The 24,537-nt window shown below is 41.7% G+C and overlaps 1 protein-coding gene across 1 annotated transcript in view; it reads left to right on the top strand.

Moving 5' to 3' along the window:
- Positions 1–4,724: 4,724 nt before the first annotated feature.
- Positions 4,725–24,537, top strand: part of MYOF (myoferlin) — a 173,944-nt gene continuing 154,131 nt past the window's right edge. Inside the window, exon 1 of the mRNA XM_065922927.1 lies at positions 4,725–4,996. Within this exon, the coding sequence (XP_065778999.1) occupies positions 4,909–4,996 (88 nt within the window). The 5' untranslated portion in view covers positions 4,725–4,908. The remainder of the gene's footprint in view (positions 4,997–24,537) is intronic.

Below are 24,537 nucleotides of genomic sequence, written 5' to 3'. Positions count from 1 at the left end.
GTAATTACTTTAAAATAATTAGTCAAGTGCTCGGGCCAGGTGCACTGGGAACACCCAGAGGAATCGGGTGGAGAGGGAGGTGGGAGGGGGGATCAGGATGGGGAATACGTGTAACTCTACGGCTGATTCATATCAATGTATGACAAAACCCACTGAAAAAAAAATAAATTAATTTAGAAAAAGATTAAAAAAATAATTTTATTTGAAAAATCTAGATAGAAAGCATACTCATGGCAAAATGTGCATAGCTATTAAATCTAGATAATGGGAATAGAGGTGTTAATTGTACTTTCCTTTTTTATTTTTTATATATTTGAAAGCTGAAAGAAGCATATCTAAAAAAAGGATGTACAAGGCCTTTCTAAATTATACACTTTACTGACAGATGTTTAGAAAATCTAGGTAAATGAAGTGATATAATAAATTATTGAATTGAAATACTTATAATGACATCAATTCCTAAAAACCTGATTTGTAGGTTAATGCAATTTAAAACAGAATCCCAACAGATTTTTTTTCCAACAGATTTTTTAAATATTTGAAACTTGATAAGCTGATTCTAACATGTATATTAAAATTCAAGAGGAGCCAAGACACTTGAAGACAAAGAACAAGAATGGAGGATAAAAATCTTATTATGAAATTTTTATAAGGCTATATCAAGACAGAATGATCCTGGTGCAAAGACTGGCAAATAGAGCAATGAAACAGAAGAGAGAGCACAGAAACATTTACACACCTGATAAATGACCTAAGTTTGGGAAAAGGGCAAACTTTTCAATAAATGGTACTGAATCAATTGAATATCCATGAAAATGAAATGTGATCTCTAACCATACATGACACATAATCAGTTATAGATGGAATATAAATCTTAGGGTATAAGATGAAACAATATTTCTAGAAGATAATACTGGAGTATTTTCACAATTTCAGAGTAGAAAGGATTTTTTAATATGAAAAAGGAACTGGGAGTTCCCTTGTGGCCCAGTGGTTAGGACTTGACATTGTCACTGCTATGGCCCCAAATTTGTTCAATCCCTGGTCAGGGAACTAAAATCCCACAAGCCATATGGTGTGGGCCACCCCCCCCCCCCAAAAAAAAAAGTGAAGAAAGAAAAATACCAATCAAAAATGAAATATTGATAAAGTCAATTATATTAAAGTTACAACCCACAAAGGTATTCAGAGTACATAAAGAGCTCCTGCACATTAGTAAGAAAAACATAGCATACTCAATGGAAAAATCCACGAAATATTTGACTAGGCATGTCATAAACTAGGAAATATAAATATGAAAAGGCATAAAACCTATTAGTAACCTGAAAAATGCAAATTAAAGCTCCAATGATATAATGCTATATATTCACTAGATGGGTAAACATTTAAATACCTAACACTGCCAAGTGTATGAATGGGGAGTCTTATCCACTACTGGTGAGAGTGTAAACAGTCCAACAGCTGTGGAAAACAATTTTGAATTACCTAGTAATTTTGAAAATATGCATATACCCTTTGATCCAGCAATTCTACTCATAGGTTACATCCCAAATCTGCTCATGCACACTTGTACGCGAACTTGTACAAGTGTACTCAGAGTAGACCTGTTTGTAACAGATCCAAATTCTGCATGATCCAAATGTGTATCAACACAAGTGGATTAATAAAACATGGTACACTCATACAGCGGAGTGCCATAGAGAATGAGAGTAAATCAAATAGAGTTATATGGATCAATCTCACAATATAATGTGGAGGAAAAAGAAAGCTAAACGCAAAATAATTTACTTATATTCCACTGCTGTAAAGGTCACAATATATCAAAGAATTCATACTGTGTGAATGTGTGCATGCATGTATATACACATAGGTATAAATATATATGTATATAAAGTTTGTGATATATAAAATAACTCATACGATTATAATCAAGCAAATCTAAACTATTTGGGGGGATTAAATACCATAAAGAAAAGCACAGAAATTATTACCATAAATTAAGGGGAAGAGAAGTGTTTGTGACATATGGGTCATGTGAGGGCTTCCAAAGTTTTGGTAATGTTCTCTCTCTGGACCTGAATGTTTGTTTGTTAAACTGTCACATTTATGTTGTATGTATTTTTCTGTAAATATATTTCACAAAAAAAGAACACATTTGAGTTATTTCTAATGAGGTAGATGAAACTGCAGCCTATTATACAAAGTGAAGTAAATCAGAAAGAGAAACACTAATACAGTACATTAGCGCATATACATGGAATTTAGAAAGATGGTAACAACGATCCTATAAGCAAGGCAACAAAAGAGACACAAATGTAAAAAACAGACTTTTGGATTCTGTGGGAGAAGGCAAGGGTGGGATGATTTGAGAGAATAGCATTGAAACATATATATTACCATATGTAAGATAGATGGCCAGTGCAAGTTGAATGCATGAAGCAGGGCACTCAAAGTCGGTGCTCTGGGACAACACAGAGGAATGGAGTGGGAAAGGAGGTGGAACAGGGGTTCAGGATGGGGGAACACATGTGCACTCGTGGCAGATTCATGTTGATGTATGGCAAAAACCACCACAATATTGTAAAGCAATTATCCTCCAACTAAAATAAATTTTTTAAAAATCTGCAAAAAAAAAAAAGGATAAATAGAAACAAGACCAAAATAATCATAATGTTGTCTATAGTCCACTTAAATATGGACTGTATTTACTTATGTGTCCACTAAATAATGTATATGTATATGGTTCTTTTTTTTTTTTTTTTGGCCTTGAGGTATGTGGGATCTTGGTCTTAACTGCTGGTCTTGGTTTTAACTTTCCTTCAGGGAAGTCCCGGATTGCCTGGTTCTTTGTATAAGCAGTTGAGAAATTTACTCAGACAGAAGAATTCGTGTAGGTAAGCTGTAATTTTTCCACGTACTTGAAGTGTTTGCTTAGATGGGTCTTCTTGACAGTGTATTCAAAAGCGAAAGGAAATCCTCTGTTTTTTTCAATCAGTTTTATTTTAGCCTTTTCTTCTGAAACACAATGAAATCCTGATTTAAACCCAACTTGCATTAACAGAAATGCTTTGAAAAAGCATAAATTTCTGGTGGCTGACGTGTGGAACTTACTCCTTGTTTTTTGCTGGGTCCCACACTAAGACCTTGGTGACAATCTTCATTTTGCAGATAACTTCAAAAGAGAGGGTTTTAGACACACTAAGGTGACATAGTTTAGGAGTGACTAAGCAAGGATCCACATTCAGGTCTGGCTGACTACTATCACCAGGCTCCCTCTAGTGATCTTAATCACCAGGCTATACCACCCAACACACCCTCTAGGCCACAAAGATTTTTTTCCTTGACCAAACTTTAATCACACTCAACTGTGTACTTCCTTATAAAATCTAGTTTTAACCAGAACCTTGCTGAGTCAGTTTAACCAGAATGCCCCTCTCTCCATGTCTGATCAGCTTTCTGCATCTTTGGGGATTTCTCATTCTCCATCACCCCCAAGTGATGTCTCATCACCCTGACCTATGTTCAGTAAGAATCCTGTTAGGTCAGTTAAAGCAGAATTCCCTTTATCCCTGATGTTTTCTTCTGGTAATTTCTATCCACTGACCGCCATCCCCCTTCTTCTTCCCTCCCCCACTCCTCCTTCTCCTCTCCGCACCCTCCCCTCCCTCCCCCCACCAGCCTGCTCATTGGCTTTAATTCCCTCTTGAAAGTGAAAATGAATCACTCAGTCCTGTCTGACTCTTTGTGACCCCATGGAGTATAGCTTGCCAGGCTCCTCTGTACATGGAATTCTACAGACAAGAATACTGGAGTGGGTTGCCATTCCCTTCTCCAGGGGAATCTTCCTGATCCAGGGATCAAACCGGGTCTCCTGCACTGCAGGCAATTCTTTACTGTCTGAGCCACCAGGAAAGCCCCAATTCCAGCTTGTCCATGGCCTATTCCGGTATGAGCCCAAACTCTTTCTTACACTGAGAGATTCCAGGGCAGTAGTCCCCTCCCCTTTAATGAATGAAGTCTTCCTGAGTCACTTTAACAAGTCTCATCAAATGTGTTTTTTTTTTTTTTTTTCCTCTAACAAAGAAAAGGAAGACACTGCTGGGGTTTAGACCCTGAAAAAATGGAGAGTCAATTCTCCATTTTCACTGAACACTACTAGCAGCTTCTGATGTACCAGGAAAACTTAGGTCGCCAGCTCTCACCACTTAATGATTTTTAAAGAAGGTCTATGGCGAACCCTTTTGCAACTAAAAAGGATCAGCCTCCAGGACACCAGTTTGGTAAACCCCTATTAGGACCTCCGGCTGAGTTTGCTTGAAATAACTCATTCATTTCTCTGCCATACGATAGGGGGCACCCTTTAACTGATTCAAAACAATTTGTTCTATAAGTTATTGCTGAGTGAGTGTGCTCAACAGCAGGAGAAAAGAAACCGCAAAAGTTAAAAAAAAAAAAATTTTTTTTTTAAATGACTCAGTCAAGTTTTAAAACTCCGGGAAGATCAGAAAAGAATTAAAGGGGTAACAGAAAACAAATTAATTGGGCTTCGCGTATTGTCGCTTATTAGCAGCAGCGTTTTAGTAGTCTCCTGACCTGTCTACATTTGTTAGTTCCAGTTTCATTTGTTGCCCATAATTATTTTTAGCTGGTTTTTGTCCTTTTCACTTCCACATTTCCCGAATTCTTAAGTGGGTGCCTGCGGCGCTGCGGAGACTGGGGCGTTGGGATATCAGTTTACACGTAACCTTCAGTAAATAATCCGTCAGGGACCCACCCATTGCCTCTCCTCCTTCCCTCTTCGCTGGACAAGTCATCCCCTGCCTTCTCTCCCGGGCAGCGCGGCCGGGATCCAGAGCCTTAACCTCCTCAACTTCGTTGCTGAAGCTTGTTTTCTGTCCATTGAGAGCCATGCTTCGAGTGATAGTGGAATCTGCCAGCAATATCCCTAAGACGAAATTTGGGAAACCGGATCCTATTGTTTCTGTTATTTTTAAGGGTAAGGTCAAGTTTGCTTCTTTTTCTCCAATCCTGCTTTGGAATGTTAGTTTCTTGGGTCTCATTCTCTGAAAGTCTGTGATTGATCAAATCCTCTGAGGCTATAGCTGGAATTTGTTACCTGTACAGGTCAGGGGAGAGGACTGATTTCTGTGGAAGGCATTTGATTTTCCGCAGGGCTTTGAGGCTCATTGAAAGACCGGATGTTTGAATTCTAATAGCCCTTGGAGTAAGCCATGTACCAAATTTCAAGTATCAAAATGTTCTGGGGGAAAAAATAGTTTTGTGCCGGTTCAGATTAAGAGTTTCAGTGGTCATGCATACTTTTTTGTTGCCTCTGCCTGTGAGAAATTGGTAAAGGAGGGAAAAGCACAATTAAGTTGTTCTAAGTATCATTACTTGGTAAAACAGCCCCTTGCTGCTTTTATTGTCACTGGGCTTCTGGGAGGTGGAATAAAGTTATTGTTTTGGTTTGTTTCATGTTATTTTGTGCCTCTTTGTAGTTGTTCCTCATCTCTCCAAAGTTAGGGTGTTTTTTGTGTGTTCCGTAGCTTTTAAACTGCTCCTAGAGAAAAGAGCTCTGAACAATGCAAATTTGCAGTTTAGGCATCTAGTTTGGACTTGCTCTAGTGACTTAGAAATCACTGGATGTCAGTTTTCTCTTCTGCAAAACAAATGAGGGGGGTGTAGCCTAGATTAGATCATCTTTAAAAGTCTTGTTGTAATTCTGACAGGTGATTTTTCTTGACATTTCATTGCAATGGAGGGGGACAGAAGTGGTTGGAGGGATGGCACCCTCTCAGCCATGGTAGGTCATTCCAGTTTGGGCCAGAGTGGTGTGTCTAAAGCTGAATTTAGGAGCTTTAGCTGGTTCTGTTTGTCCAAGGTCATTGGTAAGATTGCCAGTTCACTCCTTGGCAGGAAAAATGAAAGGGAGAGAGGAGGGCAGAGAAAGTGGGAGCCTTGATGGGTTTGTGGATCCTGACCAAACCTCAGCACGTTTCTTTCTTCCTTAGGGAACTCACTACTTCTCCCTTCCAGTTTCTGAGCACCCTATGACTTTCTTCTTTCTTTTGTCCATTTTATCTCTGTTCCTCTTCTGAAATCTCCCGCTCTGAGACGAGCAGGAAAATGCAAGAAATGAAACCCAAAGCTGCCAATTGATTGGTTAGTTAAAAAAGATTTGGGAGACAAAAGTTGGATTCTTAATGTACAATGTAGTTAAGAATCTGGTTAGTGAATATCACATACTCATGTTATATCAGGGTTCCCCTGCATGTGTTCTTTTAAAAAATCTTTTTCAAAAATTAAAAAAAAAATCTTTTTCTTATTTTCAAACTTATTTTTATTGCAGTTACATTGGTTTGTAACATTTTATGTTTTATATGATATTATATTACTACTTCTGTATGTACTGCAGCATACTTACAACCAAATATTTAATTTCTACTCTTCATTACACAGTTGATCATCCCTGTTACACATTTTGCCTTTCTCCCCACCCCTTCCCTTCTGGTAACCACTACTCTGTTCTCTATATCTACATGTTTTTGGGTTTTCTTTGTTTTTTTCATTTGGTTTGTTCATTTGTTTTTTTAGTTTGTTTTTTATATTTTGCATATGAGTGAAATCATATGGTGTTAATATTGGTCTTTCTTTGTTTGATGTATTTCATTTAGCATAATACCCTCAAGGTCTATCCCTATTGTTGCAATGGCAAGATTTTACCATTTTTAAAAACTCCTGAGTAATACTCCATTGCATATCTATATATACCATATCTTCTTTATCCTTTAATCCACTGATATGCACTTAGGTTATTTCTATATCTTGGCTATTGTAAATAATGCTGCGATGAACACAGGGGTGCACATGTCTTTTCAAATTAGTGTTTGTTTATTCTTTAGATAAATGCCAGAAGTGGGATAGCTGAATTATGTTGCAGTTCTATTCTTAATTTTTTGAGGAATCTCTGTAGTCTTTTTCATAGTGACTGGACTAGTTCACATCCCCACCAACAATGTATGAAGGTTCCCTTTTTCCATATTTTCACCAGCACCTTTTATTTCTCACCTTTTGGATAGCAGCCATTCTGACAGATATGAGATATCTCACTGTGGTTTTGTAAAAAAAAAAAATTCTTGAAGCAGTTACATAATTGGGACATAAGATGAAAAGTTTGTTTCCTTCATCATTGACATGTAAAGACATGTAAAAATATGTTGGGTTCAATATGGTAATGTCATGGGGCAAGTCATACAGATTATAAAGGAACTAGAATTTAACACTATATTGAAATCTGAATCATTTGTCTGAAGTGAGTATACATTGGTCAAAAATTTTAAAAGACTAAAATTATGTCTGCCTAAGGTTATGAACATAAACACTCAACTGAAAGTGGAAATTTTAGTTAATGTGGGCCGATATAGGTTATCTAAATTACTACATTTGCTAGATTATTTAGCTTCAGTCTCTTTTCTAGTCTCCTTTGGTTGTACAAATTGAATGGTAAAGTCATTCATTTATTCACCTGACAAGCAACCTAATGGAGGAAACAACTCAGCTCCAGAGTAGGAGCATCTGGACTTGGCTAATGTTGATAGAATAGCCGATGATCGGATTTAACCAGCCAGGTCTCAAATTTCTCAGTTTTTTGGAATCATGGGAACTGATCTCCTTGAGATTTCTTTCAGTTTTCAGGTTCTATAATTTTACAGTTCCATATATTGAATAACTGCTCTCAGCAGGGTGTGAAAGGCATTGCATTAGGCAGTAAAGCAGATATAATAATGACTATGGCATTTTTCTTGCTTTCGGTCTATTCCAATAGTTTAAAATATTGGTGATAGCAAACCCTTTCCAGGCGTGCCTTCCAATTTTGAGCACTGGGTAAGATTAAGTAACATTACGTTCTGATAGAATTGAGGATACTGATGTTACCATATATCCATCAGTTGGAATGGAGCAAAGCCAGATGTGCTTCATGGGGTGGCGTGAGTGAGAAATGAGGAGAGCAAGATGTGAAAAGCCCTAACAGAGGTTCAAGACAGCACCAAAGAAAGCCCCTGAGTTTACTGACTGTATACAGTTTTGCCTCTTTAATACATAAAACAGCAAGATCAGGCAGTAATCAACACTTCTCTTTTCAAGCTTTAGGAGTGTCGGAAGAATAGCTAAGTGATGGGAGTGTTAATGGTGATGGCTGTGTAGACACTGAGCCCCCTGTAGACTGTAGTTGGGAACGTGCTGTACTGACAGCCAACTGACTCAGAGTTGATTTCAGTCTCTCATGTTCAGTCCTCTTCTGAGGCTGAACTCAGGACCTTGTATGAACCAGCAGGATCTGAGGGTTACTGAAGTCCCTGTGGATGTCATGGATATTTAGCAGTGCAAAAGGAGATGATGGAAACTGCAAAGCTCACTCGAGTTTTCACATTCTTAGGGTTCTGGTACTGGGTTCTGCAAGCCAACTCTGAATCATAAGAGCAGAGTGCTTGTCAGTCTCTGGTGGCCATTCTCCCTTGAGTCTCACAAGGACAGCCAGGCTGTGAGACTAATCTAATTGAGATTAGATTAGACAGACTTCTGAGGCCTCTTCCAATGCTAAGACTTTATGATTCCCCTGAACATTACAGATCAAAAAAGTTTAATATTAAAGATTTTTAATTAAAAAATATATGCATGTAGAAACAAAACCAACTAACAATCCAAAGGAGATTATACAACTAAAAAGTGACAGTTCTCACCTTGTCCATTCTTTCTTTCCAGCCTTGCTACCTAGGGGTAACTACTCTGAATAGTTTGATTTGAATCCTTTCTGATTTTTTGCTGACGAGTTGTGAGTTTGCTAAAGAGTTGTAATTTTTTGCTAAAAGTTGTAAGTAGCTACTCCCTGTTAGCAAGGAGGCTGCAATGGACATTCTCATAGTGGATCTCCTTGTAAAAGTGGACATTTCTGAAAGACAGATTCCCTGGTGTTCGAATGTGTGTGTATGTCTGTGTATGTATGTGTGTGCATTTCTTTTCTTTTAAAGGCAGTTTTGCTGACTATTGCCAATGACTTCCATTTGGCTAGTCTCCTGCCTCTGTGTCAAATCTCTTGAAAAGATTGGCTGAAAGGAAATTTTCTTGCACACTTTTATATTGTTGTACTTTTATAATGTGGCAACATTGTGTCCATATGCAACATTTGACTCCTAAAGAGCATAGTTGTAACAACTGCTAACAGTTATCTCATTTGTTCTTATCATGTCTAGTCCATTAGCCAGAATTTTCTCACTTCTGGTCTTGTGTTGTTCTTTGTGGTCTTGTGGAATGGCTACTGCTTAGTCCAGGTGTCATTGTCATGTTATTGCTTATTTTTCCAGATATTTGTTATTTCATCTGTACATAATTTGAGACTGAAATCCTGGTATTTCTAGAACACTCTCTGCATTGAGCTTATCAACTTTGTAGTCTTGAGGAAACCACTTAACCTCTCTGAGAATCCTTTTTCCTCTTTTGAAAAATGGGCCTCCGGTAGCTTATCTGAAAGGAAGTAGATTTGTGAAATTCCCTAAACACTGTGATTTATGCAATAGAGAGTTTTCTGACTACTTTTAGCAAAAACTACTTAGCTACTTGAAAATGTGAAAAAAAGTTGAGTTAGAAAAGTGATATTTTAAGTAAAGAGAGAAGCTATGAAATTCCAATTAAGAATGGTGAAGTATGATGGGAGAAAGATCCAGTAGGTCTCATTCACTATCATCAGTGAAGGTACCTAGTGAGCAGCCCACACGATGACCTGTGCGTGCTTAGTTGCTCAGTTGTGTCCAACTCTTTGAGACCCCATGGACTGTAACCCGCCAGGCTCCTCTGTCCATGAGGATTCTTCAGGCAAGAATAGTGGAATGGGTTGCCTCATGCCCTTCTCTAGGGGATCTTCCCAAACTAGGGATCAAACCTGGGCCTCCCGCATTGCGGGTGGATTCTTTACCATCTGAGCCACCAGGGAAGCCCAAGAATACTGGAGTGGGTAGCCTATCCTTTTTCCAGGGGATCTTCCTGCCCCAGGAATCAACCCGGGGTCTCCTGCATTGCAGGCAGATTCTGTACCAGTTGAGCTACCAGGGAAGTCCATACTGTAGGGCTAGTCAAAGATTCCCACTGGCACAAACTGACAGCCAGGCCACATTGGTACTCTGATAGAACTACTGCATTGTTTTCACGAAACACTCTGGAAGGCAAAAGTGTTCAAGGTACTGAATCATCCCCGTCACTTCTGGGAGAACAGTGTTTGAAGACTCATCACCAGGGGGGAAGGGGCCCCACCTTATCAAGGCGTGGAAACTCTGAAAGGTACGCTTCCCAAAGGCACATTTTATAGACTCTCAGTTATTTACAAAGCCACAATTGCCTTTGAAAAACAAATCAGTGTGACTTGTTTTCCTCCTGCACAACAAATCTTAAGTGCATGCCCTCAAGGTGTGTCCAGGGGTGCTGGTCTTTGCTGGCTGGGGTTTACTCGTGGGTCTCTCCATCCCCAGAGGATTTGGCTGTGCCACAGAGGCATGACACAGGAGGTGGAGGATGCGCTGGTGGCTCAGTAGTAGAGAATCCACCTGCCAGTGCATGAGACATGGGTTTGATCCCTGGTCTGGGAAGATTCCACATGCTGAGGAGCAATTAAGCCCATGCTGCGCAACTACTGAGCCTGTGCTCTAGGGCCTGGAAGCCACAACTACTGAGCTTGGGCACCCTAGAGCCTGTGCTCGGCAACAAGAGAAGCCGCCGCTGCAATGAGAAGCCCGTGCACTGCAACTAGAGAGCAGCACCCACTCACCATAACTAGAGAAAAGCCAGAGCAGCAATAAAGACCCAGCAATGTCAAAAATAAATAAACAAATGATTAAAAGAAAGAAAAGAAGTAGTCATGGAGTTTTGATGTCCTCTGCCACTCTATCATATCACAGATGTTGAATATACATTTTAAAGATTGACCCTGGAAACAATGCCCTGGCAGGAGATGTAAGACAATACAGTCATTAATTCTTGGTCTTGAAATGGTCAGAAGTCCACCATTCTCTCTTCTTTCAGGAAGAATTACATTTATTATTCTCTCAGGTGCTTTGTGGATTAGGCTTGGCAAAGGGCCACTTCATACACTTCTGAACACCGAGTCCCTAGCACCTGCTACCCAAGGGCAAATCAGTATCATCCTACTTTTTGCTTCCTTGATCCTGGCCAGGAAAATGTGAAGCTGCCAGTTTTATGTTGAAAATTTGTGCATGAAACATTCAGTGGTCTGTAAGGCAGAATGTGTCTGCCATGATATGGCAGTGATTACTTTACTTTGTAATTCCTATTGAACATCTGTTCTGTTGAGTAGGGCGTGTGCTTTGAGAGATTCTGAGCAGAGTTTTCTCTTAGAAACAGCTGCTTAGACATTTAAGCTTTATCAGCAAACTTGGCCTTGAGCATTAGGGTAAAAGCTTATTGGACATGAGGATGCAAAAACCCTGGGCTTTGGAGCCAGGGAGGCTTAGGAATGAGCATTCCAATTTTCACCTCTTATTTTCTAAGTGTTCATGAACTAATGAATTAAAACCTCAGCTGCAGAGTTATTATAGTTCAACCAGGAGTTATTATACCTCCTACTTTGCAGGGATGTTTGAGGGTTAAATGAATACGTATATAAAATTGCACATGGGAATTCCTAAACTTCCTTTCCTGTTTGATAACGTTTACTTTTATGGAGCCCTAAAATGTGCCAGACAGTATCACAGAAATTAAGTCTAGAAAAGTACATATCACATGATTTGTCTTCTGTGTCTAGGGAACCAGCTGGTTGGAACACAAGAATGAGTTACAAACCAGAATAGACATGCAAAAGTTATAATGCAAGAGCAGATGAAAGAGTAGAAATCTTCATGGAGACGGTGTCCTTGAGTTGGTCTTAAAGGATAACAGAAATAATGAAAAGAGACATTCCAGGTTTGGAACAATACCAGAAAAGGCCAGGGAGCCCCTGTCCTGTGGGGTGAGGTTGACCAAGGAGTAATTGGTGTGATTGGGGTTATGTATTACTCATAAACCAGTTGGGAGCCACTAGGTAGCATTGTGGATATTTTAGTTCTAGTCAGGTATAAGAAAGATTGAGGGAAGGAGAAGGGGGCGACAGAGGATGACATGGTTGGATGGTATCACTGACTTTCAATGGACATGAACTTCAGCAAACTCTGGGAGATGGTGAGGGACAGGGAAGCCTGGCATGCCACAGTCCATGGGATCACAAACAGTTGCATACAGCTAAGTGACTGAACAACAACAAGACTAATGAAGGGGTGTGCTAGTTGAGACAAGTGCTTTCTAAGACAGAGGGAGCTCATTTCGTGGCTAGAATGAGAAGGAAGGAACTAAAATGTGAACAGTACTAAGGAGGCAGCCTGATTGAATTAAATTAATAAGAAAACTGCACTGGGCGGCTAGTTGGACCATGCTTTCTCACTCTCTTCTGTGAAATAGGATTAGGGTTAGGGAGTGTTCAGCCTGTGCAGGCCTGCAGGGCTAGGTGGGGCAGCTCTGCCAGAGGCTGACCTGAGGGCTTTACCTACCTGAGACTGGAAAGGGAGGTCCAGAGAGGTAGAAGAAAAGCACAGAAATGGAAAGTGATAGCAAAGACACATTTTGTTATTCTCCCAAAAGTCAGATGAGGAATATTTCCTCAACCAAACTGAACCGTGGTCTCACATAAGGTCCTTCTCTCAAGACTCAGTTGTTCCACCATCTCAGGGGTAAGGTGTCCTGTGTGTGTGTGCTCAATCACTAAATCTTGTCCAACTCTTTTGAGACTCTCTCAATTGTGGCCCACCGGGCTCCTCTGTCCATGGGGTTGCCCATGCAAGAATCCTGGTCTGGGTTGCCATTTCCTTATCCAGGGGATCTTCCCAACTCAGGGATCGAACCCAGGTCTCCTGTGTCTTTTGTACTGGCAGGTGGACGCTTTACCACTGAGCCACCTATGAGTGTCAGCAGTTATTTAATTGCAGGGAACTCAGATTTGCTCAAGGTGGCCACCATACTGTTTTCTATCGTGGCTGTACTATTTTACATCCCCACAGATAGTGCTAAAAAGGTTCCATCTTCTCCACATCTTTACCCCCACTTGGTATTTTCTGTGGTTTTTTTTGTTGTTGTTGTTTGTTTGTTTCTGTGTTTTTTTGGGGGGATAATAGTCATCCTAATGGGTGTGCACAGTAAATTCTTAGCAACTATCTGTTGACTTGGATCATCAGCTCATACTTGCCTCATGAACTCACAGTGTTTCTGCAGCCTTAGTGATCAGCCATGAGGCAACCCTCCTGTGACCAGAAGCCTGCCTGTCGGGGCCCAGCAGCAGCTCAAGAGTCTGGTGGCCTCTTGACCAGTGGGGCCCTGGTCTTGTGAGGTCTGTGTAGCTAAGGTTGTGCTGGCAGCCGTAGCAGAGCAGAAGGCAAGTGGGAAATAGCCTTGGTTCCCTGCAGGGCCAGGTCTCCCAGTTGGCCTGGACTCCCCAGGGCAAGGCTGGAACCAGAGGGCCCCCTGCTTCTCCCCCCCAGCACATCCTAGGAGATCAGAGTAGCCCCAGATCAGGTGCCCTCTAATCCTGTCCCCTAACATTCTACACTCCTTCGTGGCACTTAGTGGAATATGCAGTTATGTATTTACTGGTTTATTTGATTTCTGTCTGCTTCCTCCAACAGACTAGAAGCTTCTTGAGCACAGGGGCCATGTCTCTTTCTTCAACACCTTGCTCAGTGGCTAGCAGATAGCAGATGACCAATTAGTAGTGTTGAATGAATGATTCTGGCTCCTCCCTTTATTCATTCAGGTTAGGATCTCACAGGCCAGGGGAATCAGATGGGACCAAATGATACCAGATCCCTGTGCCCACAAACTACAAAACTGATCCTGAGTGTGTAGTACTTCAGAGTTTCCACATGCTATTTGGGATCCATTAAGCTGCGTCTCAAAGGAAACTGGAAGGCGGGGGGAGTCCTAGCCTACCTCCGACCTTGATATTAGGGCTTTGATCTAATCAATGGCAAGAAACCTCTCTGAATCTCAGTTTTCCTAGCTCTGAAGTGGTAATAAGACCTGTCCCTACAAATTATAAAAGTCAAATGAGAAATAAGGTACCTGGATTAAAAATAGATGTTTAGTGCCATCTTGCCTCCTGAAGTTCTGTTTCCTTTGCACATTGCAAAGTGAAAAATTAGTAGGCTAGATTAGAGACTAAATAAATCATATGTTTTCAAATTAAATGAGGACAGTCAAGGCAGAATCTGTTTGCTCTCCTTTTATTTTATTTATTCATTTATTTCTGGCTGTGCCACTTACGGGCTTCCCTGGTGGCTCAGACGGTAAAGTGTCTGCCTGCAATGCGGGAGACCTGGGTTCAATCCCTGGGTCGGGAAGATCCCCTGGAGAAGGAAATGGCAACCCACTCCAGTATTCTTGCCTGGAGAATCCCATGAACAGAGGAGCCTGGTGGGCTACAGTCCACAGGGTCGAAAAGAGTATAGGATCTGAGTTCCCCAACCAGGGATTGAACCTAGGCCCTTGGCAGTGAAAGCTCTGAGTCTTAACCACTGGACTGCCACAGAATTGCGTGTTCTCCATTTAGAAGGTGAAGTTACAACCTAGAAGAGAGGTCTAGTTGGGGTTCATATTTTGTCAGAACATCTAGTCATTATGGTGAGAATAAAATAGATCATTTTACTAAATGTTCTTTACTTCATCTGGCAGACGTTTCTTTGTGTGCCCACTGTGTGCTTAATTGTTTAGAGCACAGCTGTCTAATAGTACCTTCTATGATAGTGGTGATGTTCAAGATCTGCTGTCTCTAACAGAGCCATGAGACGTGTGGTTAGTGATCACTGAAATGTGGTCAGTGTGACTTGAAGAATTGAATTGCTAATGTTATTTCATTCAAATTAACCCAAATATTCATGGATACATGAGGTTGTTGACAACTGTGTTGGACAGCTCAGAGAACAGAACAGCCACTGTGGCTAAGAGTTCACCATGTCCTCTCACTCACGGTTCCCAGTATAATAGTCCCAAACTCAAAAAATAATTACAAAAGAGAAAGCATGTAGGAAGTGCTTTAAGTATTGGTTGCTGCTTAGGCCTTCTGGAGATGTTGGCATGGTGAGTAACAACCAGTTACTCCACCACCACCATTTACTAAATTCTTACTCTGTGCTCAGACCTGTGTACTGTATTATCCGATTTCATCTTCACATCGTTTCCAGAAAGTATCACATAGAACCAGACATCCTGGAGTGTGAAGTCAAGTGGGCCTTAGGAAGCAATAGTATGAATAAAGCTAGTGGAGGTGATGGGATTCCAGCTGAGCTATTTCAAATCCTAAAAGATGATGCTGTGAAAGTGCTGCACTCAATATGCCAGCAAATTTGGAAAACTCAGCAGTGGCTGCAGACTGGAAAATGTCAGTTCTCATTCCAGTCCCAAAGAAGGGCAATGCCAAAGAATGTTCAAACTACCACACAATCTTCCTCATATCACATCCTAGCAAGATGATGCTCAAAATCCTTCAAGCTAGGCTTCAACAGTATGTGAACCAAGAACTTCCAGATGTACAAGCTGGATTTAGAAAAGGCAGAGGAACCAGAGATCAAATTGCTAACATCTGTTGGATCATAGAAAAAGCAAGAGAACTGCAGAAAAACATCTACTTCTGCTTCATTGACTGTGCTAAATCCTTTGACTGTGTGGATCACAACAAACTGTAGAAGATTCTTAAAGAGATGGGCATACCAGACCATCTTACCTGTCTCCTGAGAAACCTGTATGCAGGTCAAGAAGCAACAGTTAGAACCAAACATGGAACAACTGACTGGTTCAAAACTGGGAAAGGAGTACAACAAGGATGTATATTGCAACCTTGCTTATTTAACTTTTTTTTTTTTTTTTTTTCTGCTTATTTAACTTATACGCAGAGTACATCTTGTGAAATGCCAGGTTGGATGAATCACAAGCTGGAGTAAAGATTGCTGGGAGAAATGTCAACAGCCTCAGATATGCAGATAATACTATTTTAGTGGCAGGAAATGAAGAGGGATAAAAAAACTTCTTGATGAGGGTGAAAGATACAAGTGAAAAAGCTGGCTTAAAACTCAAACATTCAAAAACTAAGATTATGCATCCGGTCCCATGACTTCATGGCAAATAGAAGGGGAAAAAGTGGAAGCAGTGACAGATTTTTTTTTTCTTGGGCCCAAGATCATTGTGTGTGGTGACTGCAGCCATGAAATTAAAAGACGCTTTCTCCTTGGAAGGAAAGCTATGATAAACCTAGACAACATATTTAAAAGCAGAAACATCACTTTGCTGACAAAGGTCTGTATAGTCACAGCTATGGTTTTTTCCAGTAGTCATGTATGTATGTGAGAGTTGGACTATAAAGAAGGCTAAACACTGAAAAACTGATGCTTTTGGACTGTGGTGCTGGAGACGACTCTTGAGAGTCCCTTGGACTGCAAGGAGATCAGCCAGTCCTAAAGGAAATCAACCCTGAATATTCATTGGAAGGACTGATGCTGAAACTGAAGCTCCAATACTTTGGTCACCCGATGCAAAGAGGTGATACGTTGGAAAAGACCCTGATGCTGGGAAAGATTGAGGGCAGGAAGAGAAGGGGGCAACAGAGGATGAGGTGGCTGGATGGCGTCATGAGTTTGAGCAAACTCTGGGAAATAGCCAAGAACAGGGAAGTCTGGTGTGCTGCAGTCCACGGGGTCACAAAGAGGTATTATTATGATCTTCATTTTACCCATGAGGAAATTGAGGCAGAGACAGGTTAGAATTCAACCCAGGACTCTGATTCCAAAGCCTCCCTGTGTCTTCTTGGAGGTCATTGTAGTTACAGAGAAAAAACACAATGTGTGCCTTAAATATCTAAGTCAAATTATGATCCTTCCTCCCTCCTCTGAACAAATTGAGTTGTTTTGTCTGCCTGGTCATCTGAACTCAGTCTAAGAGAGGAAGACAGTGTACCAAGAACAAAAGAACTTAAAAAAAAAAAAAAGAAGAAAAAACAAAACCCGGCGCTCCTGTGGTGAGTTTCCACAGGGTACAAAAGCTTTTAGGACTGTGCTGTGACTCAGAAGCTCAGAACTAACATAACTTCTCAGTGAATCAGTTCCTCTGACAGTCAAGTGGGAGCCATTTTATTAGTGGAGACCACAACTCTTATCTTATGTAAAATAGTAAGATCCTGATACGTGAATGGCAGGGTGAGTTTCTACTTTCTCATTACCTTAATTTTCTAGATTTTTTTTTCATCATCTTGTCATTGCAATAGGATAACTTTTTATTTTTTTTATTTTTTGTTTTAATCCCTTCCCTTATCTCTCTCTCATTATTTAAAAAAAGGAAAAAAATGTTCCTTGTGCTTACCTCTCCTCATTGTTGGAATTCACTGCCTGGGCAGTCCCTGTCTCTCTCCACCCTCTTTTTTTCTTCTGTTTCTTCCCACTGCTCCTCTTTTTTTTTTTTTTTTTGGGTTGAAAGTATTTATTCTTGAAACTTAACAGCGTTTTACCTTTTAGTCATTGCACAAAACCCTTTCTATTATTTTTCACTCCATCTGGGTATTCTGCAGAATTTCAAGTAAAACACGGATTCTGGTATTTTCAAGTTTATCACCTTTGGAACAACAGATCCTATCATTTCAGGAGACATCAAATCAGAGGTGGGTACATAATTAGCAATCTAACAGAATGGCGCCATTTTATAGAGCATCCTAAACGTTCCAGTGAAGCAAAACTTACATATGCCACTTTATGTAGAGGAAATTTTAGATCTGAGACTATTCCAGAGTAAAGCAGCCTCAGGCACATTCTTAATATGAATTTTTTTTTTCCCCCCCACAAGGCACCTCCCTCTCCCAGGAGACAATCAGATTGTGAACTGGTTTTCAGGCAAACCAAAAGAGTAAGCATCCTAGTTCCTAATTCAGTCATTTCAAAAATCACAAGTTATAAATACTCAAAAGATAGACCTGAAATTTTTTGTTTAAATAACAAGAGTAACTGCAGGAAGCATATATAATCAAAAACGTTTTTCTCCTTCCTTATAGCTAAGGTGTGTAATGCATAAATATATGAAAAATAAAATTCACAGTCAGTTTTAAAACTAGAATTCAAGTTTGGCTAATAAATCTTAATTTTATAAGTATATTAATTTCTAAATACAACATAAGAGGCAGTCTTGTCAGATGTACAATTAAAGTGTTAATAACAGAAAGGACAACAATGAGAGAAGAAATAGGCTTCTGATAGAAAAGATTCCTTTTGTTGCCAATAAATAGGACCACCTGCGTGTTTCAGATTCTTTTCACTTAAGGGAGATCCAAATTGGTTGCTGAGGGTATTAAATAGCTTTTGAAAACCTGAGCAGCAGTAGTGCAGCTGTGGCATTTGCTTGTTCTCATCCTGTGGGTTGTGAGCAAACCCGATCAGCTTCACTTCGTCGGGAATCTCCGACCCATCGCAGCCAGAAGCCAACTTAAATGTCAATGTTTTTAAAGCTTTGGGATCATCTACAATCTTCTGTAAATTAGCAGCCACTATAACTACATCATGCCCATCAACCAAGCCAGCAGAGAAGAGCTCCTGAGAAACGCCGTCTGCAGTATCTCTTCCTGGAGTAAACTCAAATCGTATGTCATTAAGTTCCTTCCTGGAGTTTCTCAATCTTAAAACGAGGTTTACGGCACAAGAAGCTTCTCTGTAGTCTTCACTAGCATTGGGTAGGCCCTGAGAGTCCTGCACAGACAGGGACCGCGTCTGCTCGGGGAGGCTGCTGGCGTTCACCGCCGTCTCTGGATTTTCTTCTTTTACTCTTCGTGACTTTTCTTGAGAAAAGGCTGCTTTCCCTTCTTCACTTTTCTCATCCATCTCGTCGTCACTCCACTCCCAGTCACCGTCTTCGGTTTTATGAAGGTGACCGCTTGACCCTGGAACTCGTCTCACCATTAAAGTACTGGTCTGGTCAATGAAACAACCATCAAACTTTTGAACACATGGGGCACGTAATGACAGGAGCGGATGCTTTTTACTACTTTGCCTTCACACTTCTCTCCCCCCACTGCTCCTCTTAAACATAAACTCATTCAGCAAATCTTGGTCAAGAGTGTTCTTTGCCAGGCTGTGGTCTCAGCACTGCAAGTCTGATGGGAAACAAACCAGACTTGACCGCTGCATGCATGAAGCTTATAGTCTAGCTGTAGATCCAGGAAGAGTTCAGTGAATTCAGAGTTAAAGAAGTTTAATCTCCTGGAAAGGAAACATTCTTTTTGCAGATTATATTGATGACCACCACTTTCTAACTATGAAGCATTGCATTAAAGTTTCATGTAGATATATTCATTTATTTCTCACCAAAAAAAAAAAAAATTGAAATCCCTCATTTTATAACTTAAGAGGTCAAGTGTTGGGGAGAGTAAGTTGCCTTGTTCAAGACCCCACACTAGGTTCGAGGTGGGACTGGCTTACAGGGGCCCACCCTGAGGCTGTAACATTCACTCCTATGTGGTGACACTGGCCTTTGGTCACACCTGCATTTGACCTACCCTGGGGTAACTAGTGCACCAGGGGTTAAGGACTTAGATCCCTAAACCTGATAATCCAGCTTCTGTTTCCTTGGGCAAATTCAGCCCTGAGGGCATCCGATCAGACCAGCGATAGGGCCTGGGTCAGTGGTTCCTTGGAGTCAGACACTTCAGACTTCAGAGGCCTTGTTCCAGGCCCCAAATGACTTCCAGTTTGTCCCAGTGTGCTGGACACATTATGATGGCCTCCAGGTGTGACATGGCCTGAGGAAGGAGCCTCCTCCCAGGGCACTTACAGTGTAGAGCCGTTTCTTGGGCTTACTCGTGTTTGTTCTTCACAACAACTCTAGCGAGGGTCCAGGACATGATTGTTATTATATTCCTTTCACAGATGAGGACCTTGAGTCTCAGAGAGGACAAGAGTGGTCAAAGCGGGGTGACCAGGAAGGGGCAAGGACCAGAAGCCCAGACCCAAGACTCTTTTGCCCAGGCGCCTTCCCACTGCATTGTGGGTGTCTGGCTTTCTTTGTGGTTGGCATCTCTCTTGCGTTTCTACCCTCCGCTACCAAGCAACCACCCACGGACACCCCCGATTCCCAGCTCTCCCTCATACCTGCAGCAGCTGATCAGCCTGGCTGGCTCAAGAGCCCAGGGGCCACAGCCATTCTCAACATGGAAAGGAGGGCTGGGTGCGGTGGGTCAAAACTGCTGGCAATGGCACAAGTCTCATTTAAAGAGATGATTAATTATGGAACACCAGGACCTAAGGCTGAGCATCATAATTCAGCTAAAATTATTGCCCAGGAGGGTAAGGATGGAGTTAGCAAGATTTTGATTCAGAGCTTTGTGCTTATTTTCAAAATTATTTTCTGTGACTATTTTCTCTTGATAACAGTTTCTTGGAGTCAGAAGCCCAGAGGGCGTGGATCCTTTTCATGTTGTCTGATGGAGGCCATTTATGATTTTGACTCTAATCCTACACAGAGTCATGACCCCTGTGTCCTGGCACTTTCATTATCTCTCCTTTGATCCTCAGTGCAGCCCTGCAAAGAGGCCTTTTACATCCTCCTCTGCAGGACACTGAGGTCTTGAGAAGCCCTTTTGAAGCTCTGTTTTCAAACTTTGTTTTAGTCACTAAGTCCTGTCTGACCTTTTTGCCACCCCATGGACTGTAGCTCTTGGTTAAACTCCTGGAGTTGGTGATGGACGGGGAGGCCTGGCGTGCTTCAGTCCAAGGGATCATAGAGTCGGACACGACTGAGCGACTGAACTGAACTGAACTATAGCTCACCAGGCTCCTCTGTCCATGGAATTCTCCAGTCAAAAATACGGGAGTGGGTTGTCATTTCCTTCTCCAGGGGATCTTTCTGACCCAGGGATTGAACCCACATCTCTTACATCTCCTGCATTGGCAGGTGGATTCTTTACCACTGAGCCACCAGGGAAGCCCTTTTAAACTCTTAGAATGCCTATCTCCTCAAGCAGGGTCCAAAGTGAATCTGCAGAGCACCAAGCTTAATTGACTAGCAAATTATGTCTCAGAAACATGCCAGGCAGAGGTGCGAGAGGTTAAGAGTCTTAGGAGTCAGAACACCTGCATGGAGATTCTGGATTTCTTATTAGCAGGTGAGCCTGGAGAAGCTCCTTAATTGCATTGTGCTACTGGGCTTAAGTAAGAATAATAATAGCAACAGGTGACATACAGAACCCTTTGAAAAATCCCTGGCATATTATGAACCGCCAAATTTGGTACTCATTTCTTCTGGGCATTAGGTTCCAATATTTATTAATGAGGAAATCTAGGTGTAGAGAGCTAGAGTCAGTGCCCAAGGTCATCCAGCTGGTAAATGGTGAAAATGTGGCAGGTCACCAGCACCCTCAGCCTGAGGTGGTGGTGAAGAGCGCAGGCTTGGAAATGAGGCAGGCTTGGGGCTGAAGCTGAGTTCTCCGCCTTAGTAGTTGTGTGATCCTGGGCAAGTCAGTTAACATCCCTGAACCTCAGTCTCATCTGCAAAATGGAGATATTAGTACCTCCCTGTTGACCACACCCACAGGCCTTGCCCAGCTTCAAGGTTGAAGACAGACCCCCGAGTCAGCAACAGATACATGAGTGGTTAATGGAGAGGGGAGTTTACATGTCTGAAGCCAGGTCCTGGAGCAACACTCATCTTGTGCAGCAGAGGCCTGGAAGGATGTGTTGGCAGTCTTTGCTCCAGGGGATGGGAGAGGGAGGGGGAACTTACCAGTTATAGAGGAACTGATGTCAGTTGGGCTCATTAGTTACCAGGGGAACTAGAAGGCCATGTCTCTCATTGCCCCTTTGATAAGGACAATGGCTAGCTGGAGCCTGGGGCAAGTACCTAGGAAGGTCAGTCAGGTGAGTAAGATATGGGTGAAGCAGGGGGATGGTCTTAGAGCAAGACAACAGCCATCTTGAGTGAAAACCAAGGGTTGCTGTCTGTATCATATCTGCGGTATCTGGTTGCAGTCCCCTCTACATACCTGACCCCAGAGATATCGCTGAAGAGGGGCAGACAAAGATTGTAAGGGTTGTGCAGGGCATGTAGGGGTGAGTGTATGGTCAGGTCACTCAAGATGGCTGTTCTCTTGCTCTCTCTACATCCCCTGCCCAACCAGTTCCTGCTTCACCTGTACCGTAGGCACACAACTGACCATCCTACTACTTGCCCTAGGCCCCAGGTGGTGATTATTCTTATCAAAGGAGCTGTGAGGGGCATGCCCCTCTGCGGTTTCTCTGGTAACTAATGAGCCCACCTGGCCTCAATTCCAGCCCTGGGAGTCAAGGCTGCCGCCATATTCTGCCTGTTGTCTGCTGCACACGGTGGGATGTTGCTCCAGGACCTTACTTCAAACGTGTACGCTCCCTGGTTTATTAAACCACTGATGTCTCTGTTGTTGACTGGGGCTGTTTCTTCAGTCTTGAAGCTGGGCAAGCAACAGGCTTTGTGGGCTTGCAGGGTTTGGCCCAACAATTGGCAGAGCAGCCAGGAGACTGAGGAAACTCCCATGAGTGCCGAGATGTTGGGAAATACAGGACAGGGAATGGAAAGTTGTGGGGGTCATCCACTTGCATTTGCATTTGGGGCCCAAAGTTGAGGGGGTCATCCCAGAAGTTATGGGGAAATTCCGAGGTGGCTATCCACTAGTACGAGGGGACCCAGGGGGCAGTCCTTGGTGAATGGGGGCTGCCAAGAGATCTGTAGAAAAATGGCCTCTAATGACTCTGCTGTTGTGTCAAAGGGAGGCTTTGGTAATTGGTTAAATCAGCTTTCTAGAAGGAATTGGTATTTCTCATGTGCCTTTGATATGTCAATTATCTATCTGGCCTCTCTGGAACTTTAATCTATGCGATCTTAAAGAGTAAAGGAGTAAAAAGAACTTTTAGGTAAATTCTGTAGAAGTAATTATACTTTGGGAATGTCTATCTATCTGAAATAGTCTCTCCAGATTTTAGTGACTTGAAGATTTTAGACTTGAAACTAAAGTTGAAAGATGAGTGTTCATGGGTCATTTCAAATAGGATAAAACATTGGAACATTAATTGCCAGGCAGGTCTAAGTTTATCTACCTTTGCATGCTTACGAGAGGGGGACCAAAGCATTAAGTTTTTCAATCAGGAAATGCACAGTTACTTCTTGGTTTTTGTCAGAGACTGAGGTTTTCAAGGGTTAAGATTATAATCAGTCTTAACTCTTGTAACTGTTTCCTTATCAATTACTTTGTGATCAGGTGTTTAACTGTGCCTTTTTACTTTTTATTTTTTTTGTCATTTATGGATAGTTATTTTACTTGATGCTTTTGCAAAAGTGCTTCATCTTCAAGAAGATTCATAGGAAGGATGTTTTGACAGGTATAGGCCTCTAATAAATTTCAGATCATACTGCTGAACTGTGTAAAAATTTAAAGGATTCTAATAGAAAACCTGATGACTTCATAGAAGTTAACAAAAGGATTGGTTACTGAGTGAACTGGTGAATATGATTATAATGTGTATGGGTTTTGTCTGGAATGTGACTGGTTTTGATCTGTGTTTTCCAGGTAGAGGGAAGCCCTTCCCTTTAAGTTAGTTATGACTTGCAACAATTTTGTAAACTACACCTGTGGGTAGAATTGAATCGTTTTTCTTTTCTCTCTGCCTGGTTCTGCCAGAATTCGAGACTCTTGGGTTCTGAGCAGCCTTAGCAGGTGAGTGAGAAAGACTGCTGTCATGTGCAGGAATCTCAATATCTTGGAGACCTCTAGGACAGAGAACTCCTCTGAGATGGAGCCTGATAGCAGGTCTTTGGCATGGCTTTCCTGGCCCTGAGAGGCCTTTTGGGAATTCAGTCTGACACTCCTTCTGAGGAGTTACACTACAGCCAGTTTGGAGGAGCTGCTGTGGTCAATTGACCAGACTTGTTTTGCAAACAGTCTTGCAATTAGTCTTGATTAGGTTATGTTTGGTGGAGATAAGAGTAATTTTAAAGAGAGGAAAATTCTGTCTCAGTGAATGTTAAATTCTAGTTCTGTTAATTGAGGTCTGTATTTATGAAAGTTATTGTGCTAGCCATACTTTTGGCCTGGTGTTCTGGTTGTAAAGAAAATTATCTGGTGAAATTGCCAGAGTATAACTACTTATGAAGTGTTACAGTGCTTGCTTTTGAAGTTTGTTGCTAAAAGCACAGGTAGGACTTCCCTGGTGGTCCAGTGGCTAAGACTCTGCACCCCTAATGCAAGGGGCCCGGGTTCCATCCTTGGTCAAGGAACTAGATCTGATATGCGGGAACTGAGGGTTAACGTACTTCAACTAAGAGCTGGCACAGCAACATAAATAAATATTAAAAAAATAAAAGCATATGTACAGTGTTTGTGTGACAGTTGGGTGGTTGTTTGGTCACTAAGTCATGTCTGACTCTCTTGTCCCCCGTGGACTGTAGTCCACCAGG

The sequence above is a fragment of the Muntiacus reevesi genome, chromosome 2 (assembly GCF_963930625.1).
Source record: "Muntiacus reevesi chromosome 2, mMunRee1.1, whole genome shotgun sequence".
Taxonomy (NCBI): Eukaryota; Metazoa; Chordata; class Mammalia; order Artiodactyla; family Cervidae; genus Muntiacus; species Muntiacus reevesi.
This window is presented reverse-complemented; position numbering and strand designations above follow the sequence as displayed.